At 38.3% G+C, this 21622-nt stretch overlaps 1 protein-coding gene and 1 long non-coding RNA gene across 7 annotated transcripts in view; one reads left to right on the top strand and one right to left on the bottom strand.

The window, feature by feature from the left end:
• bicd1a (bicaudal D homolog 1a) overlaps positions 1-21622 on the top strand; it is a 41088-nt gene that overhangs the window by 5210 nt on the left and 14256 nt on the right. For all 6 annotated transcript variants that reach the window (XM_024281219.2, XM_024281222.2, XM_024281223.2 and 3 more), the window contains exons 2-3: positions 16781-16993; positions 20410-20562. In XM_024281219.2, the coding sequence (XP_024136987.1) occupies positions 16781-16993; positions 20410-20562 (366 nt within the window). The remainder of the gene's footprint in view (positions 1-16780; positions 16994-20409; positions 20563-21622) is intronic.
• On the bottom strand, positions 14051-16851 carry LOC118598897. The gene is made up of 2 exons (XR_004948124.1): positions 16772-16851; positions 14051-15091 (listed from the first exon to the last, which is right to left on the bottom strand). It is a non-coding gene; the product is annotated as an uncharacterized LOC118598897 (long non-coding RNA).

Raw genomic sequence — 21622 nt, 5'->3', positions numbered from 1 at the left:
CAAATTAGCATAAGAAAACTTTTGAAGATGTAAAGTTAGCCACAAAAAAGTAGCTAGCACATTGCTTAATTACTAGCTAAACTCCAAAACTCCTCGGTAAACTAAATTAGGCAAAAATGTTAGAATGTTGCTAAAATGGAAGCTAAACTCCAAATTAGCATAAGAAAACTTTAATAAATGTAAAATTAGCCAAAAAAATAGCTAGCATATTGCTTATTTACTAAACTCTAAAATTGCCCAAAACACTAAATTAGCCAATTACATCAGCATGTCACTAAAATGGAAGCTAAACTCCAAATTAGCATAATAAACCTCAGTAGATGCCAAATTAGCCACAAAAAAGAAGATGGCAACATTGCTTACTTACTAGCTAAACTCCAAAACTACCTAAAACTCCTCAGTAAACTAAATTAGGCAAAAATGTTAGCATGTTGCTAAAACAGAAGCTAATTTCTGAATTAGCCTAAAAAACTCCAGTAGATAACAAATTAGCCAATAATGTTAGCATGTTGCTAAAATGGAAGCTAAACTTGAGATTAGCAGAAGAAAAGTATAGTAGATGTCAAATTATGAAAAAGAAGAAGCTAGAATATATCTTACTCACTAGCTAAACTCAAATACTGTCTAAAACTACTAAGTAAACTCTATTAGTCAAAACGTTAGCATGTTGCTAAAGTATTATACCAAGATGACTGAAATAGCTGAAAGTGTGATTAAAGATGAGTATCGACTCCTGCAGTGATGAAAACTGTCTCGTTTATCTGCGTTCTGAAGGAGTGTCTCTTTAAACACACTTAGAGTCAGAATTTGTCCAGACAGAAACATTCCTGACTTCTCCCTCCCTGTTCAGATTCAGTTTGTGTTGGGGTTGGGGGGTCTCTTGTTACCCCTCCCCGCCCCTCCTAGTGTCCCCCGGAGTGAAGTGGTAATTATCCATCGATTTCTGCCATGGTGGAAGGCTATTGTGTGAACGGCACCCTGATCCACGTCGCATCGTTTCTGGAAATGGTGCAAAAAACACATTTCAGGAATAAAAAAATCATGATTTACTAGAGCAGTAAAACAACTGAATCACAGTTTTATACTGAATTCTAAACTATTTTGCAGGTTAAATGTTAGAAATGATCTTTGTGGACGTTTTATGCAGGTTTCCTTCATCTCTTCACTGATGTTGTGATCGAAACTGAACAGACTCCACCTTTCTCTCTTCGTTGTTTGTGCGGTTATTCATAAGCGTGGGGGAAGGAGTCCGCTCCCAACTCATGATGCTCACATGAAAGCGGAGAGGACCTCATGAACCTCTGGCAGCGGGTTTTTTCTAGAATCTTCTGCTGCAGTGAAATATATATGGGAGTGAGACTCCCCAGACTGCAGCCTCTTGTATTGATTTCTGGTCTATTTCGGCTGCATGTGCAGCAATAAGAAGAGCCTCTGGTCTTCTTGTGGTCTTTTTTAACTACAACTCTAAAGATAATGTCTACTACAGTTTGAGCTTTACTCAGTCAGATGGTTTTATGATTTAAGAGCACTGCATGTTTTCTGCTGTTCATAAAGCATTTCCTTTCAGAGTAACTATATCCATAAATATGAGCATATTTTACTTTTGGCACACAAAAAACAAATTATTTATGAAATATTAGTTATTTTTACGAATTCTTTTCCTATCCAGAAAAACACGCCTCGATCTCTGAGGCTCCGCCTTTCACTCCTTGTGGGTTCCGCCCATTTTATGACATCATCCTAGAGCCGGCTTCTGCGTTTCGCCCACAAAAACAAATATCCACATTTTTTACAAAGACAGATGTGGGCTACATGTCATATATATGTGCCTTTAGTAGCTCCAGTGTTCACAGTCAGAATGTTGATGGTTCATTTTGCAGTGAAATTCAATCACAAAATGTAGACAACAAATACCAGATGAATATTTCAGGATTTATTTATTGCACTATGCTCTGATTAGTTCTGGCTCTGTATTAAGGCTGCCACGATGAGTCGACTAATCGATGACTAATCGACTATTAACATAGTCAACGACTAATTTAATAGTCGATTAGTCATTACTTTATATTATATGGAGTCAGAGTGTAGTAATGTTGAAAGGCGTTATGCCAGCTTTATGGACTATTTTCCCATTAATTAAGTTTTTAGGCCATTTTTTAGTTGAGCTAATATTACAGCTGCATGCTAGCCATTTGGCTTATTTTTTATTTTTTAGGCTGTTTTGTTTTTTAGGTATTTCAGCTACATACTAGCTGTTTTGGCTGATTTTGGATTTTTTTTGTTTGTTTTTTAGGTTAATTTAAAGTTAAACTAATATTTCAGCTGTATGCTAGCTGTTATGGCTAATTTTAGGCCTTTTTAGTTTTTTAGGCTCTTTTGTAATTTAGCTAATATTTCAGCTACATGCTAAGTATTTTGGCTAATTTAGGATTTTTTTCAGTTTTTCAGTCTATTTTGGAGTTTAGATATTTTAGCTGCATACTAGCGATTTTTGGCTAATTTAGACTTTTTTTGTTTTGTAGGCTATTTTGGAGTTCAGCTAATTTTTCAGCCACATGTTAGCTGTTTTGGCTAACTTGCGTTTTTCAGTTTTTCAGGCTGTTTTGGCATCTACAGTAACTAATATTGAAGCTGCCAATCAGCTTCAGCGATTTCAGCATCTTCAGTTATCGTCATTAGTATATTTAGCGGCCAAATTCAGCTTACAGCATTCACACTAGCATGTAATGCTAAATATGTAGTTTTTAGTTAGTTAAAAGCTAATGATGTGTGTTTTACATTCACTTTGCACTTGACCCGGTTAGTCGAGTAATCTGAAAAAATAATCGGTGATGTGTCAACTATTAAAATAATCGTTTTTGGCAGCACTACTCCATATCAGACATCTTTTTCACTTTCATGCAGAATATTTTCCTAGAGACACGCCCACATTTCCGTTTTTGCTCAATAATCCATGTTCCTCTAATGCATCGCTCGCTTTCTTTGTACCTCCTCCAGAGATCGAGGCGTCTTACTTCCGAGTAGAAGAACTCAAAAAGACAACTCATATTTCATAAAAAATGTGTTCCTTCAAGGGCCAAAGGTCATAATTTTTATTTACATGGATTTGGTTTACTCTGAAGGCTTAGATTAGCATGATGTTGGCCCTTTGATGATGATTATTTGATTGACTGTGTCTTTACTCTGTTTTCAGTGTTGTTGTTTTCTGTTTTTTGTCTACAGCACTTTGTTTTGGCTGCCTACTTTTTGAAAGTGCTCTATACAGATGGTGCACTATAAATACATTCACATTTGTTCAGGCACAGAAAGTAATTTGGCATTCACGTTGTGCTGGAGGATTCGTAGTTTTTCTGATATTTATACAGGATTTCCAAGTCGGACAGATCATTTCAACACCACATGAACGCAGCGTTTACCTAGTTTTTCCCTGAGGGACATCAACTTATCGGTGAAAATGTCACTAAAATTAGATCAAAAACCACCATTTTGAAATAAAAACTGCAAAACATTCCGTTTTAAAGTAATTTTCTATCAAAATTCAGGCATATTTTTGTCCAGATCTGGTGTTTTCTTTCTTTTAGGAGTTTTTCCTTACCGGGAGGGAGGGTCTAAGGGCAGGGATAACCAGTTTATTTAGTCTGTTTAGTTTTTAACAATTGTTTATATTTTGAAGCCCAATGAGGCAAATCTCTTTGTGATTTTGGGCTATATAAATAAAATTGAATTGAATTTTACGAGGTAAATTACCAAAACGTCATGAATCTGATCCGGGTGCGACCCTTCTGTCAAATTGTAGAACCTTTTGAGGTCCAGGAGTCAGAAAGTTATTGGTGCAACAAAAATGGCGAGCAATACCCGAACAAACCAACCATACAGTTTTGAGCCAGATGGAAACTCTACGTCACAAATACAAACTTATTCAAACATGTTTTTGTCTGCTTAAGATTCACAACCGTTTGAATAAAAAAAAACCTCATAAATTCAATTTGAAGCTTTATTTTCATCCTCCATATGCCACAAGGACATGTTAAAAACACCCAAACAGAATTTCATCCGAGTAGATCTGTAGAAACATCACAGTTTGTGCTTTAAATAGTTCAGGAAAAGCATGACTTTTATTATCATTGTTCCGAAGCAGCTTTGTTTGCCTGAGGGCATGCTCTGATGGCGACAAAGAAAAGGGTCAGAGACCTTTTTCTGAATCCTCGTCCTGGTTGGTTAAAGGTTTACACAGATCCAAACAATTCCCTGTTTATCCCATCCATCGTGGATGTGTAGTTACTTCCTGCACGTGAGTAGATGCGTCCACCGTGTTGCCGTGTCCCACAGGTCTGCAGGCTTGACAACGCCTCTGCAGATAACACACAATAGCGAGGGGGCGGGGCTGCAGATACGACCTCCTCCGTGTCCATAAACCTCGGCTTTTACCGGGACGGAGTCGCCGTGGCGACAGGAGGCGGCTCTGCCCCCCCCATGCAGCGTCAGCCTGTGAGCTTTCAAATATTCCCCGTTCATCTCTCAGCACGTTTGCCCCCGAGCCGTTTCTGTCCTCGCTGCACTTTTTTATGCCTCTTCCGGACGTTTCTTTGAAGAGTTTTCCTCAGAGGCTGGAAGAGGATAAAGAGTTCAGAACGATGATTCACAGCCAGGCTCTCTCTGTTATTTTAATTCAGCTCCCGGGAGACTAACTTTACTCAGAAGTCACTAAAAATAAAGTCTGTCGTCCTGAATGATTATTCCAGAGAGAAATCCGCTAACAGACTGCAGTCAGGACGACTGAAGCTCAAATGTTTGTTGATGATGTTCTTTGTGGTTTCAGGTCAAACCCGACGGATTTATGCTAAATATTCAAAGAACAATCCAAACACCTTTTTGTTGTGAATCAGATTTGTTTGATCCGAATCCGGGTAATTCCATCCGGCCCTCCAGATCATTTTATTTTACTGTTATTAATGACCCGATGTTATCTTACGCTCATTTCTAACTTGGATAATTTTGACATAATATATTTTTATGGAGAGTAAAATATTGAAAGTTATTTAAAGTTTAAGTTGATTTATTCTGGAATAATATTCCTGCCTTTTTATTATTCATAATTATGTTAAAAAGTTACAGTTTTATTTTTTTAAAATTAGCATTCTGCTAGCTTTAGGCTATTTAGGGGATTAGCTAATATTTCAGCTACACGCTAACTGTTTTGGCTAGTTTAGGCCTTTTTCAGTTTTTTAGGCTATTTTTAAGTTTAGCTATTTTTCAGCTACATGCTAGCCGTTTTGGCTAACTTAAGTTTTTTTTTTAGTTTTTTAGGCTAATTTGGCATTTAGCTAATATTTTAACTAGTTTTCATTTTTTTTAGCTATCAATTTCAGCATCTTCAACGGCCAAATTCAGCTTACAGCATTCATGCTAGCGTTATCACAGGTAATTTTACATATTTAATTCATAATTATGTTCAAAGTTATATTTTTAAAGCTTTAAAAATGTCGTTTTCAATAAATGTTTATCCTGTTCGACCAAATGTGTGTTTGGATTTTGGTCCCTCATGCGATCGAGTTGACGTCCCTGATCACCAATTCCTTCAGTCAGAGTCAAACTCAGGCAGAAATTGCGCTAATCTTCTTACCTGGAAACAAAACCATCATCATTATGGAAAAAAAGGGGAAAAAAAGGAAAAGCTGTTTTTTAATATTAGTTTAGGCTTTGGTGATTATTAAAAAAATTGGGACTTAAGGGCCAACATAGAAAAAACAGTTTATCGTATATTTTCTGAAATTTTTCAGCACTTAAATACCCACTTATTTTTGTTTAAATGTATTTCTCTAAATATCAGATGCTGTAATTCTGTGTCCTAGAGTCCGTCTCTCCGGAGCTGTGTTTCTCCCGCTCCCTCCATCCGTCTGGATGCATTAACACTCTCAGAGAACATGCAGCGTTAAAGCCTCTCTCCTCATTCCAGGCGACGACTCCCATTCTCTCTTCAAACTTGCAGCAGGACTCCAGAGTGAATGTCAGCTCAAATGAGCCAGAGGCCTCGTGTGTTCCAGCATAGACTGGCGTGGTGGAACATCTCACAGGGGGTTGTGGGATTTTCCTGCTTGACTAGCTCATGATCCCCTCAGAGGAGGAGCCAGGAGAGTGACACACTTTCAGCTGCTTTGCTCTGAGCCGTCTGGGAGTTTTCTCCCCGACTTCCTCGTCTTTGTATCCCGACTTCTGATGTTGTTTATCTCCGTGTCAACAGCTGATGCTCTGCATTTTCATTTGAGTCCAGCTTAAATGTGGAGAACAGACAGTGGAGATGGATTTGCTGGGCGGAGATAAGAAATAAAAAAGCCTTTGGGGGATTTGGAAAAACCAATCTGCTCCTTGGAGCACTGATCGGACCAGAGGTGGCATTCTGGGAAATGTTCCAAACATCTTTGAACGAGTAGAAGACGTAAGGATGCTGTGGACTTCCTGTAAACAAGGATTTCCTGGATGAGACTCTGGGTTTAGCGTCGTAGCAGGTATTGTGGAGGGATGATGGGCTTCTCTGCACTGAAAGCATCTCGGTGAGGAGGAGCTGGAACCAGATCACTCTTCCTATTGTCTGTGATTGTCCTCTCCAGGCTGGAGCTCGGGGGAATTACAGGAAAGGATTTAAAATGTGCTGCAGCTCGTCTGCACACTCATGATCAAACAGATATGGATTACACACATTTACCATGAAAAAACATTTATTGTGTTTTTATTTGTTCATTCCTCACTATAAAGAACGTTCATGGATTAAAGAGAAATCCTCTAAAAACCTGCCTGTCTGCAGCAGCCCCTCCCACACCCACGAAAACGAGCGGTTGGAAACGAGCTGACATCAGCACGATGTGAACCGCCCCTCCAGGAAGAATCTTCGCTTTGGACTATTTTGGCATTTACTAAGATTTTTTAGGCTATTTTTGAGTTTAGCTAATATTTCAGCTACATGCTAGCTGTTTGGCCTAACCTAAGTTTTATTTTGGCTATTTTGGAGTTTAGCTAATATTTCAGCTACATGCTAGCTGTTTGGCCTAACCTAAGTTTTATTTTGGCTAATTTGGAGTCTAGCTAATATTTTAGCTGCCTATCAATTTCAGCGTTTTCAGCTATGAGCTTCAGTGATTTCAGCTATCAATTTCAGCAACTTCAGCGGCCCAATTCCTCTCACAGCACTCGCACTAGCATCATCACAGGTAATGCTAAATATCTAGCGCATCATTTTTTTAAAAAGTGACGGTTTTAAAGTTTTAAAATTTTAGTTTTAGTGTTCAACAAATGATTATCCTGCGACCTCAGGTGTGTTTTGGTACGATTCAGTTTGACCCCCTGATTTATGGGCATCCTCAAAGATGACATCATGAAATGGGCGGGACTGACAAGGAGCGAAAGGCGGAGCCTCAGAGATCGAGTCGTTTTACTTCTGTGTATTAAAACGGTCCACAAAAATGACTCATATTTCATAAATAATTTGTTTTATATGATCATTTATGTGGATAGAGTTTACTCTGAAAGAGAACCACAGTGTGGCTCCTTCAAATATATGTATTTCTTTGTCCTAACACTCTCTAGGACTGTGTAGTCATCACAGCACGCGGCTGTCCTCCATTCCTGCTGGCTTGTGATTACCCAGCTTCCCCAGCTTCCCCTGACTTGTGGCGACGGGCGGCTTGTGTGTTTTTATAGATGACAGATCCCTTGACTTGGCACTTTTCCCCGTGGCTGAGGAGCGCATGGGGACAACATTTCAGCGTCCTTGTTAAAGGGCGAAATGTGCCAGCTTGACGTTCCACATAAACAGCCCTAATGTCTTATTCTGGAGGCGGATTTTGAAGCATCTCTTTGGAAAACAACACTTATTCAGTCAAAAAATAGAACTTTATTTTGAGATTAGAGTTTTCAAAAGTTTTATTTTGCTAAAAAATCAAATCTGCAGTTAAGTTAGGAAAAAAATAAAATATATGCCTGTTTTAGACACAGATTCTTCTGAAGAGAGAATTAATTTTACATCAGATTTTATTAGACATGTATATATATATATGTACAAATACTTTATATTCTAATAGTTAACCTTGATGTTTGTTCTGATATTAATGAGCTTCATAGATATTAATGTAAGAGGGGTTCCTATATAAGTTAATTAATAATTTTATTAACATTAACGTACATGGAGATGATCAGCTGGAAGAACAAGGATCTCCTAATATAATCCGTGCGAACATTGAAGACTTTAGTTTGATTTATCTGAGATATTCCTTCATTTTAGTCAAGTTCTCATGAGTTGTTCATCTGTCACATCAGGTTCTAGTAAACAGTCAACACCTGTTTTCATTCCATATTTCCTCAGCCTATAAGTGTTTGATTTTTAAGGTCATTTCTTTTTCATTTTTCCATTATCTTTTGGGTTTCGTGTCATTTTTAAGTTTATTAAAGCTTATCCATATCAGTGAAACAAAACCTTCTGAGAATATTTACATGGATAAATATCCATCAATTATTCAAAATAGGAGATGGAGGATGTAAACAGTTGAACTTTAAAGATAAAAACTACACTATCTATTTGTTTATTTATTGGTAAAAACTAGGGATGGGAATCAATCAAAATATTTAACTAATTGATCGCAAACTTGGAAAAAAATTAATCGCGATTAATTGCAATTATTATGTTTTTAGTCCCAGTATTTGCTCACCACTTACTATATTTAAACAATCACAGTATGAAATCACACACATTTAGATCATTTATTTATTTATTTATTTTAACTTGTCCTGTCATTTATTTCTAATTATTGCTGTCAATCAATTAAAGAAATGAATCAGATTAATCAGACTTTTGTGTTGTGATTAATCGCGATTATGTTAAACCAGGTACGTTTTATATGTATCTTTTTATTTTTTTCCCGAACAAGAACAATAACAAAAGAAATAGTAAAAAGAAAAAATCAAATTGTCCCACAAACAAGGCCAGTGAGAAAATGTTTCCTTTATTTTTATCGTCTAAAATGTTTAAATTTATCAAGTGACTGTCGTATAAGAGGATTATACCTGACGAAGTGTTTTAACGTTCGTCTTGGAAGCCAGAATCACCAGGACTGTTAAAGAAAGATTAGCTTATCTAACTCTACAACTACATGTTTTAAATAGTGTAGCAGATGAGCTTTATCCAGATGGCCTGAAGAACAGCTGAGGATGTGAGACGTGCCTGAGGCGAGGTCCACTGGCAGGAACAGGAGCATGGACGAGTCTCCTGGGAACTGAACTCTCTCCCCTGCAGGGGCTTGATGGCTGAAGGTTCTACCTCCAACTGTACTTTTAGAAACTCTAGGAACTACAAGCAGTCCAGCATTTTGTGAACGGCGTGTTCTGACTGGTTGGTAAGGAACTATGAGATCTCTAATGTAGGATGGGGCCACACCATTCAGAGCCTTATAGGTTAACTGGAGGACCGTTGCGTCTCATCTCGGTTTTTCTCTCTGTGGAATAAATCCTCAACGTGATGATCCACATTATCTTGTCTATTTATTAGAACTTCACATGTTCAGACCTGCGTCCTCGTCATTTCTTCCAATCTCTTCGACACTTCACCTCCATGTTAAAATCTGCTCTCTGTATTATTAAGGAAATTCTTTATATTTGCACATTTCTTTTTGTACAAATTGAAATGTTTTATTCTAGACTTTGTTACATTTCTTTTTGCACTGAATTGGTGATTCCTCCGATTTCATTGTTCTGGTGGATCGTGACAATAAAAGCATGTTTTATGTTATCTTTATGACAAAAACATGTTCCACTCGAGCTGAACTAAACCTTTACACTCCAGAAGCATCAATATTCACTGATCTTCTTTCTGGAAAACTAAAACTGTAGTTTTTGTGTAACAAGGAGGATCTCTGATGACAACAGAACCCAGTGAGGTTTTTTAGCATCAGCTTTTATTCTGAAAGAAAACCTGTAGATCACTAAAGTTCACTCGGTTATTCACTTCTTCTGGTTCTGTCATGCTCCTGGAAAAGTACCAAAACTCTTGGTTACTTTCTCTGAACAACAAAAAATCATCTACTTTTGTACAGGGGCGATTATGAGTTTGTGCACCCCAGTGAAGAGCATAAAGACGTCAAAGAAAGATCTCCAAAGGCATCAGATTACAGATGAGATCATCTTGGAAAATGTCAAAAACTGTCGTCTTATTTCCTTTTTTTACACTCAAAATAACAAAAAAACACATTAGTATCTTATAACTTGTTTTCCATCATAGTTTTGCTCTGGAGGTCCATCTTCCTCCGTCTGACTCCCGTCCACGCCGGCTCTCCTTACAGATTCACAGATGAAACATCCCATAATAAGGAAAGCTTTGATCAAAAATACATCATTTCTTCTAGTGGATCCTGCTGGAGTCCTCATTATGGACTCAGAGGGGAGGACTGCTCCTCCCCTCACTGCTCCTGCTTCGGCCTCAGGGATGAATATTTTCATAGAGAGCTCGTTGTCTGGACTTCCACTATTAAAACAAACAATGTTGCTTCCAATGCTCAGATTATTCTGAGAAAATCCTAATATTCTCTACAGCAGGAGACCCTCAGAGTCGTAGCTGCATCACTACACAACATTTGGTGTCATCACTGCTACACAACACACTTCTGTCGCTGTTTTTTCTTCATATGGAGGCAAAGCAAACAGGAGTAAACAGGAAGTCGTCGTAACTCCCCGACGTTTTCTCCGAGCAGCTCGCAGATGGAGGAGAGGACGTGGAGGAGCGAGGCTCATCCTGTGGAGGAGAGCTTTCATGAAACCATCTGCTCTCATTCAGAGTCGGATGAGTCGCTTCTGATTCATCATCGGTACGAGGTCACCTCAGGATCAGCTTAAATCAATGAAAAACCAGATTGTAAATTTCAACAAAAATCAAATAAAATTTGAAAGCTGCTTTAAACTTGAAAATAGATATTGAAAACTTGAAGGAATTATTTAAATTTTCAATATTTCTTTCAAGTTTTCTATATATTTTTTCAAATGTTCAATTTTATTGTTTTCAATATGTATTTTCGAGTTTAAAACTGCTTTCAAATTTTCATTTTTTTTTTCAAATTTGCCTTTTTTAAATTTTTTAAAATATTTCTTTCAAGTTTTCATTATTATTTTTTCAAATGTTCATTTTAATTTTTTTCAAATTTTTAGTATGTCTTTTAAGTTTTCAGTATTTTTTTTATGTTAATTTTTTTACAAATTCCCACTTTAAAACTGCTTTCAAATTTTCATTTTTTTATTTACCTTTTTTTAAAAAAACATTTTTTTATATTTCTTTCAAGTTTTCATTATTATTTTTTAAAAATGTTCAATTTTTTTTAATTTTAAATCATTTCTTTAAGTTTTCAATATGTATTTCCAAGTTTAAAACTGTTTTCAAATTTTCCTTTTTTTTAAATTATAATTTTGTTTTTCAAATTTTTAATCTCGTTTTTCATTCACTTTAATCTGATCCGGATTTGACTCCAGACTCCAGCCTGTTTAGCAACAACTTAAATAAAAAAAAATCATTTTTTTTAAGTTCCTGTAATCTTTCCTGTTATCAGTTCATAAACACATTATGTTACATTTTTTTATTTCTTAACCCTTCAACACCAGAGCATGTTTATTTGATTTACTGTAATATTTTAGTTGTTAATACGATAATTCCAGTGTAAGCCGCTTTTCTCCTTCACAACCTACTGAAATTATCGCATTAACAAATAAAAATTTCCAGTATTTTAAAGATTTTGTGTTTAGTCGTCACTGTCGACGCCTCAGGTGGTAAAGGGTTCATATTTGGGGATTCAAATGGAGCTGAAATGAGCACCAACAGGAACTTTTGTCTCCGCTCTTTGGGTGCCAGATTGCTTCTTGTCCCCTAAAATCTCCCTTGGTTGCCTGGCAACCCCCGGGCGTACACAGACGCGGAGCCAGAAAACCCGTCAGTTTCCTCCTGTCCACCTGCAGGGCTCAGATGTTTCGCTGCGAGGCTTAAACGGGACGTCCAGGGGCGAGAACACCGGCTCATTCAGCCGGCCCGTGTGCAGAATTAATCAGCGGGTTTGTTCCTCTCATCCTTCTCTGCAATCCCACTGTGCTTCCCCGGAGAGCAACAGAGGGCTCAGCGAGGGAGGGGGGACCAGAGAAAGAAAGGAGTAACAGATGTGTGGAGAAAGAGACCGGGAGGGAGGAAAAATGACGACGTCCCTTCCCTTTTTTTGATTTGTTCTTTTTTGGTCGTCCCCAAGCGAATCCCTGAGGGATGGTTTTGTGTTTACATGCCTCTTACAGGACTGGATATTCTCCCTCTCATTCATATGCTAACATCTCCTCTGTCATTCAAGACATCGGTTTAATTATCCCTCTCTACGGTGAATTAATATCACCTCCTCGGTTTGAATCAAACGTCTGACTTCATGTTGACAAATGCAATCTATTGTTTACATGTTAATCCGTTGGTTCCCTGACGTTCTAAATGCATCAATAGTATATGAGAACTGGACCGAGTAAGTGTGATGTCACGAAACAGTGAATTATTTTTAACTTGTCCTGTCCAACCGCTGAGCAAACAGATTCGAGCTGAGAGCTTTTTGTGTTCGACAGATTTTACTGTCACAAGAGGAGTTTGTTGAGTATAAACCCGTTTGTATTTTATGCTAAACTTTATTTATATTGATTATGTTTGTAACTTTTTTTTCTCTGTTGGAAGAGAAGAAGAGGGAGGTTGGAGGGGCGGGGAGAAAGTACCTGTTGGTTCCAAGAAGGTCAAAATCCCTTCTAAAGAGAAATAAACAATAAACACAAATCGTTTTATTTGTCAGAATAAACATTCTTCTTAACATCTTCTTTCTAATTCTATTTTTTTTAAAGATATTTTTTCTTCATTGCAACTAAGTCAAGTTATAAACTAACCAATCAGATAAAAGCATGTGGCTCCCACTGGCCCCGCCTCAAACGTTTGATTGACAGCTTTAACCGAGCCTCTTTCGGTGGACTTTGAACAAGCTCACTCCTGATTGGTGACAGAACTTCCTCTAAAAACGTGACTCAGAGCGACGCCGACCAATCGCTGTCGAGGGACGGCAGTCGGTTCCAACATGGCGGTAGACTATCAGGAAGTGACGGAGAAAGCTCTGGCCTGGTTTCACGAGGGCTGGAGGTAAGGCATTTCCTGTGGTGGACCTCAACACTTACTATGTCCAGTTCTTACGTATACAGTCAATGGATTGGTTAGCTTATAACTTGAATAAATTGAATTACAAAAATAAATCATGAATAAAAAATAGAATGTTTATTTCTCTAGAGAAGTCTATGGGATTTTGGCGGGTACCTTCTGTTTGGAATGCCAGGGGGAGGAGTCACTCAGTCCAGTTCTCATATACAGTCAATAGTCAAAAATAGGCTGAAATTAAAAACATTTCCGTTTTGTTCTTCCATAGCATTTACTGCACAGTTTTAACCACAGACATATATTATTTCACTGGACATATCGAGGTGTTGACGTCACCCACAGAAACAGCCTTACCTCCAAAGCCTGTCAATGTGGCTTCCTGATACGCTGCCGCCATTTTGAAACCAGACCCCAGTGATTGGTCCGAGTCGGTCTGAGTCACGTTTTTAGGGGATTTACAGTCGCCAATCAGGCTTGTTGGAAGGCCACACCCCTTCCACTGAAAGCGGCTCAGGAGAATCTGTCAATCAAATGTTGGAGGTGGGGCCACATGGTTTTACTGAGGCATCCGATTGGTCAGTTTATAACTTGAATAACTCGGGATAAAGAAAAAACATCTTTGAGAAGAAAATTGGGATTAGAAAGAAAATGTTAAGAAGAATGTATCAGAGAAAGAATGGTTACTCTGACTGAGTAATAACTGTCTATTTCTCAATGGCGGTCTACGGGGTTGTGGCCTTCTTGGAACCAGCGGGTACTTCCTGTTTGGAGCACAAGAGGGGAAGAAGGGTTGCTATCTCCAGGGATTTCTCCTGTCAATGGTTTTAACTCTGGAGAACTCCCAGGATCAATTTTTACATATTGTTTTTTTGTTTTATTTTAATTTAATTCCTTTTTTTGGCTAATTGCTGCTGCCCAAAATGAAAAATCACTTTAATGCCCCAGAAAATAATTATTCTCGGGTTCTCCAAAGTTAGTGAGTCATGTATCCTTTTCAGATGATCACTGCATATAGTTTTTACCCATAATCCATCAGACTCCTGAGACATTGTGTACATACATATATTTGCTTTTGAATTTCCTTTATTTCTTAGTTTTATTTTCCTTAATGCACTTTGACATGATGGCTGCCTTAAATATCATTGTGCTCCTTTTTTATTGCAACAAAGCATCCTATTCTATTCTATTCTATTCTATTCTATTCTATTCTATTCTATTCTATTCTATTCTATTTTATTCTATTCTATTCTATTCTATTCTATTTTATTCATCAGGATAACATCTAATTTTTCATCATTTTAGTGCCTAGAACAGTACAAATATACTATAATAAATCATAATAAAGCTTCTTTTTGATTTTTTTAGCTCCAGTTTTCTTATTGTTCTGTTGTTTGAATCATCAACAGCTGCACGTTGCGATTAAGTTTTCTGCATACAAAATAAACTTCATACATTATTCAAATACAACATTCTGGTTTGAGGGGAATACACTTTGCTTGACTAATTGCAGCTGTGGGTTTCCTATGTTCTTCCATATCTTTATGCTGCTGCTGTAACTATTTTCCATATGCGGCTGCATTGATCCATCGTCTCCCGGAGAGCCAGCTCCGGATCCCGTCTTCCTGCTGACGTGCTGAGAAAATCCGGGATGGTTCAGAGAATTTATTGAGCCACTAAAGCATCGCATGGATGTCAGAGTGTGCAGTGAAATTCTATCTACTTTTATAGAAAGAAAAAAAAACGGCAGCAGCACTTTTGCTTCCCATGAAGCTCCAGAACGCAGAAGGCGGATCGAGTGGCTCCACCTCGATCGGCCTCGTTGGTTCTGTTGATGCCTGCTTTGATTTTCCCAATCGAGCCTCAGCGCCTTTCTCATGACAGCTCAGCTCTGGCGGCCGTGAAAACCTGTGTCAGGAAAACGGGAACACTGTGTCTATTGATCAAATGAAACATCACCCGCATACAGACTGACAGCAGGTATTTTTGAGTGGTGAAAGTCAAGCTCTGATCAAGGCCCAGAACTGGAAAAAATGTCATTTAACGATTGAAATTTGCAGAGCATAATTGTGTGATTGCTTAATAAGCATTCACACTATAATGATTCTAATGCTCCTTTCTATACGTATTCAGCACTTAAAAACTCAATCACACTTGCAGCATTATTTGTATTAAAACGGTTTCCTTGTTCAGGACATTACTGCTTGTATTTTTGGTATTTATAAACTTTATAGTTTTTGAAATATTAAGCAAAATATGCCTCATACGAAATGAATGAGGAAGTCTCCTAATGTCAAAGTTTTAAGTAGATTAACAACAAACCTTTAAATATATTCATGGATATGTTTTCATGTTTTATTGTAACTGAGTTAACCAAATATATTAGCAACATGCTAACGTTTTTGGCTAATTCAGTTTACTGATTGATTCAAGGCTATTTTGGAGTTTAGCTCGTATTTTAGCAGCAAGCTAGCTTTTTTTTTTTTTTTTTTTTTGCTAATTTGTTATCAACTGAGGTTTATAGGCCAGTTTAAAGTTCAGTTTCTATTTTAGCGACAGAACGTTTTTGACTAAGTTAGTTTACTGAGGAGTTTTAGGCTATTTTGAAGATTAGCTAGCATTTACACAATGTGCTAGTTTTTTTTTTGCTAATTTGGCATCTACTACGGCTTTTTATGCTAATTTGAAGTTTAGCTAATACTTTAGCAACATGCTAATGTTTTTTTCTGATTTGTTATCTACCGAGGTTTATAGGCCAATTTAGAGTTTAGCTTCTGATTTAGCAACAGGCTAACGTTTTTGACTAATTTAGTTGAATGAGGAATATTAGGCTATTTTGGAGTTTAGCTAGTATTTACACAATGTGCTAGATTTTTTCCTAATTCTACATTAACTTATTCTTTTTCTACTAATGTAGAGTTTAGCTAATATTTTAGCAACATCCTAACATTTTTGGCTTTTTTGTTATCAACTGTGGTTTTTTAAAACAAATTTAGACTTTCACTTCTATTTTATTAACATGCTAACGTTTTTGACTAATATAGTTTACTGTGGAATTTTAGGCTATTTTGGAGTTTAGTTAGTTTCTAAGCTACAAGCTAGCTTTTTGGCTAATTTAGCTTCTACAAAGGTTTGTATGCTAATTTGAAGTTTAGCTTATATTTAAGCAACATTATTATGTTTTTGGTTGATTTGTTGTCTACTGAGGTTTACAGGTCAATTCAGAGTTTAGCTTCTAATTTAGCATTAGGCTAACATTTTTGACTAATTTAGTTTACTGAGGAAATTTGTTTTGGAGTTTAGTTAAGCAACAAGCTAGCTTCTTGGCTAATTTGGCATTTACTGAGGTTTTGTTAGGATAATTTGGATTTTAGCTAACATTTAGGCAGCACATTAAATATTTTTACAAAATTGGCATGTATAAGGGATTTTTTTGCATTTCCAGCAAACCCCTTCAGCATCTGAAGGAAATTGCGTCACCATTTTCAGCAACAAGCTTCAGCATCTTCAGCAACTACTATCAGCAAAAAGCATTCACCTTAGCATTATCACAGGAAATGCAGCTTTTCTCATTTTACTTCTCCTCACCTTACCCAGGCGTTCGGCCAGGCGTATAGCAACCAGCGTAAAGTGGCTGAAGATGGGGAGACCATCGAGGAGACGCTCCTGCAGGAGTCCGCCTCCAAAGAGGCCTACTACGTGGGCCGCCTGTTGGAGCTGCAGACGGAGGTGACGCTGAGCCGTTCCGTGGTGTCCAACACTCAGTCGGAGAACGAGAGGCTCAACGCTTTGCTGCAGGAGCTGCAGGAGGTGAGCGCCGCTCAGTGATTTATGGCTGTTTCCATTACTAACAATAGAAGCTAAGGAACAAAAAAAGGCATTGTTTGGTCTTTGCTATAAATCATTTGCAACATGGAAACAGAAAAGAGTATTTTCTCAGTGTTTGTAGAGGTTTAAAGAAGAAAATGATTAACTATTAGGGATAAATTACACCTATATAAAACCCTTAGTGAGTGCACAAGTCAGTTACATTTTTTTATGGCTGTTATTGTGTTTTAAGCATAAAGTAAAGTGTTTTGAATGTTTAAAATTGATGTAAATTTCTACATTTTTTTACTTAACTTTTAGTAACATTACAGATTTATTACTATTATGTATAAAATAAGATTTTACTGTCAGTTTAGAATAAGAATTTGGTTTTTTTTAGGCAATCAAAAGAATCAAACTTAAAGTAGACAAAGAAAATGTAAGCCCGTCCTCGCTGCCCGCCACTACACACCCTCTGACTCTCCTCTTTCAACATTTCCTTTGGATATCCCCGACACATGTAAGGTGGTTTTTGGCTTTGAGTCCGATTTTCCTTCTCTTCCTTCCTTTTTTGACCTTAAAGTTTTAAAGAAGCAGCCCCCACACACCAACAAGGAGAGGCGCACCACCGGGCAAAATTATTGATCATGTCAAACTTTTGAGTTATTTTATTTATTGTTTTAATTGTTCCCTTTTTAATACTTTACATGAAATGAGTGGAGTGTCAAACTTTAAAAAAATTTTAAAAATCATTGCAGTTTGGTGCCCCCTCCAGCAGATGGCGCCCTAGGCGGCCGCCGAGCTCGCCTAAGCCCAGGACCAGGCCTGCTCAACGGGCTGGCTGTTCCAATTAAATCAGGGGTCCAGTCGTTTTGTCGGACGTGGTACTGAACGCAGACTGAACGCGGATCGAACCTCGGGATGCGGCCGGTACCCCGCCTGCCCTTTGCCCCCTGGATTAGCATCCCTCCTGGAGGAGGTTCTTCTAATCCTAACCCGGTCCAGAACCCCTAAACTTAATCATTTCACTTACCTTCCCGGGACGGGGTGGTCCCGGGGCCCTTCCTCCGGTGAGGCTTTATGGAGTGTCCATTTACCCCGCCCTCTAATGGAGGGTAGGGTCAGAATGTTTGTCCTCCTAACCCAGTACCCTAACCCTAAGCCGCGTCTGGCACCGATACTGCATCCGGAACTGGTACTGATCCATGTCTGGTACCAATCCGCGTCCGGATACCGATCTGCATTCGGTACCGGGTCAAGGTTAGGGTTAGGATACCGGTGCAGTTCACTTCCCAGTACCGGTTTGCTGCACAGAGGTTGGGGAACTTTGATTTCAACACATTCTCATTCTGAAGTCACTAATCAGTGAAGGATCCCGACTCCTCAAAAATGGACGTTTTGGGTGTCCTCACTCATCTTGTCCTGACGTGCTGGCTGTTCCAATGAAATCAGAGGTCCAGTCGTTTTGTCAAACACGGTACCAGGCGTGGCCGGAACCATAACCCAGTACCCTAACCCTAAACCTGGTCCACGTCTGGTGGAGTCTCGCACCTATACCGCATCCGGAACTGGTACTGATCCACGTCTGGTACTGCGTCCGGCACCTATACCGCATCCGGAACTGGTACTGATCCACGTCTGGAACTGCGTCCGGCACCTATACCGCATCCGGAACTGGTACTGATCCACGTCTGGTACAGATCTGCATTCAGTACGGCGTTAAGGTACCGATCCACATTCGGTAGCAGGTTAAAGTTAAAGGGATCCTTGATTTCAACACGTTCCCAAGTCGTGACATATTGTCCAATGTTTTGTCACCTGGGTGTCCCGTACAGGTTTGAGCATTTCCCGCCTACAGACAGACTGTATCCAATCAGAATGACAGCCGGGCCTGAGACATGTTTCTATCAGACTATAGAGGGGGAGCAATGGAATATACAATCATGCTGCATTTATCTGTTTTTACCGCTTTAGTCGAGAGTCTATAAGTCAGAATCCTTCTTTGTTTTCAGGTCTGACTTTGTGTTTTTTTGTTTCCTCTGTTTTTACATTTTTGTGTGTTATCAGTAGTTTTGTGAGTCGATGAGTCTCCAGATTCAACAAAGTCTTTGTTGGACTTTCTTACAACTGAAGTAAACTTTCCCAACGGCGTGATAAAAGTTTTATGACGTTTGAGGCTCTCAGCGACCGACAGAGAAACGTCCCGCAGAGTAAACTGTGTTTGCAGGCGTGCACGTCTGCAGCCACAGAGTCGGGCAGCGACGTGAGTTCGAGCTGGGGTCAGACGCCGCAGCCACAGACGCTGCCCCATTGTGGGGGGCAAATCCGGAGCTAAGCTAGAGAATAAGTGAAATGCCCTGAGCTCGGCACATGTGCACAGAGACCGCCTGCTCTCAACGCACGAGCACCACAGGACACGCCTCATTCATGAAACCGGAGGGTTTGAACGCCGCCGCCGTCTGATGTCAAACGTCCTACAGTTAGTCCATAAATCAAGGATGCAGGAGCACGCCAAACTAAATCAATATATCTGTTTGGAGGCTCATTTAGAAGAAGGCTGTCCTCTCTGAGGCGGCGACGGGATGTTCTAACCACGAACACAATCATTTAATTTAATCATCTGGAATTTCTAAATCTTATCCTGTTAGACTACAAATTTACAAAAATAAATAAATATAAATAAAGTTGCTCTAACTGACATGTGTGTGGCAACTAATGGGACTTTAAATAGAGAATAAATACAAACATTTAAGAAAATGTCATTCAATATCGGAGCTATCCAGCCGTACAGTTTAGATCCAGATTCCAAACAAAGACGTTCATGGATCTATTGGTCTGCAAGTGGAATCATCCGATTGGTAGTGGAGACTTTGGCTCCGCCCATGTCAGATGCTGCATCACAAACCCGAGCTTTTTCAAACCTCTGGTTTTCATCTAATCCTGATCCAAGACGATTTTTAATAAGGAAATACTTACAAATTATTTTATATTTATCATCCACCATCAGAAAAATGTGGCGCGAATATGTTAAAAACACAAAAAAGGAAAAAAATCAGTGGAGAGGGTCTTTAATATTAAATTATGTGGAATAATCCACAGACCTCAGAACACATCTCTGATATTTTTCTGTCCGATTATATCACCATTATGGATTAAACTTCTTAGATTTTCAAAATAAATGTATTTTTTCTTTATTTCCTGAAATCTTAAAATACGTCTGCTCAGTTTTTTTTTCTTTTTGATTATTTTCAAAACTTTTGTAGTCATAAAAACTATTCACCTCTTTAATGGCTCATAGCTGCATTTCTTTAAAGTGCCTCAATATTAGAGATCAGAAAGGTAAGTGTCCTTGTTAGACGACCTCCAGACCTTCTTCACCTTTAATTCTCTTCTTCCTCCTTCTTCCATCCCGTCTCCAGAGTAACGAGATCCTGGAGCTGCAGCGCAGCAGGATGAGGGAGGAGATCAAGGAGTACAAGTTCCGAGAGACCCGGCTGCTCCAGGACTACACGGAGCTGGAGGAGGAGAACATCACGCTGCAGAAGCTGGTGTCCACGCTCAAGCAGAGCCAGGTCAGCCAGGACCAGATTTACACGCCTTTGTGGTGTGACTTCATCGTTAATAATAAATGCGCTGCTGAATTTTTCATTATGTGTTCGTCCCTTTGGAATTTACCGCTGTCGCTTTGAGAGATTAAACTCACAGTTTGTTCTGTTTGCAGCATCAGATTTATACATGTTCTTCTTCTAACTATTGTGGATCTTTGTTGATCTTGAATTGATTAATTGAATAGGAACAGATCTAAAAACATAGACGTACTATAAAGCTGCAGTTTCATAATGTTTGTAGCAGAAGCTAATTTGCACCATTTGTCCTCAGATTGGCTTTTTTTTTACAAAAATGAGAATAAAATAATGGGAACAGTTAATGTTAAAAATTACATTAAAACATCAAAAGGATAAAACACATCGGATCAACCCTTTAAAACATCATTCTTGCTGCTGGTACAACTTAGACTTTGTCATTTTTTTTAAAGGTTAAAACTGCTAACAGACTTAAAATCACTGGGAAGTAAATTCCAGAACCTTTCTGGAGTTTACTTTAAAGTTATATTGTTTAACGTTAAATAAACTTTAAAGTTTGCGCTCTGATGGATTTGCTGTAACACTTTATGAATTAGTTCTAGGGATGTAATGATTCAGTCAAGCCACGATTTGATTCACAGTTTTAAAGTTAATTTTAATTTTTTTTTTAGATTTCCTTTAGATTATTTTTAACAAAATAAGTTAAAGGTATTTTAAAGCCCAATATGTTTTCTAATTTACAGTTCTTTAGCAACATACTGACGTTTTTGACTAATTTAGTTTGCGAAGGAATTTTTTGCCTTGTTGGAGTTGAGCTGGTATTTTAGCAACGAGCTAGCTTTTTGGCTAATTTGGTTTCTACTGAGGTTACTTATGCTAATTTGGAGTTTTGCCAATATTTTAGCTACATGCTAACGTTTTTGGCTAATTTGTTATCTACCTAGGTTTTTTAGGGTAATTTAGAGTTTAACTTCTTTTTTAGCAGTGGGCTAACGTTTTTGACTAGTTTAGTTTAGTGAGGATTTCAGGATATTTTGGAGATTAGCTA

This window comes from Oryzias melastigma, linkage group LG6, assembly GCF_002922805.2.
Source record: "Oryzias melastigma strain HK-1 linkage group LG6, ASM292280v2, whole genome shotgun sequence".
Taxonomy (NCBI): domain Eukaryota; kingdom Metazoa; phylum Chordata; class Actinopteri; order Beloniformes; family Adrianichthyidae; genus Oryzias; species Oryzias melastigma.
Note: the sequence above shows the minus strand (reverse complement) of the source record. Positions and strands in the feature narration are given on the sequence as shown.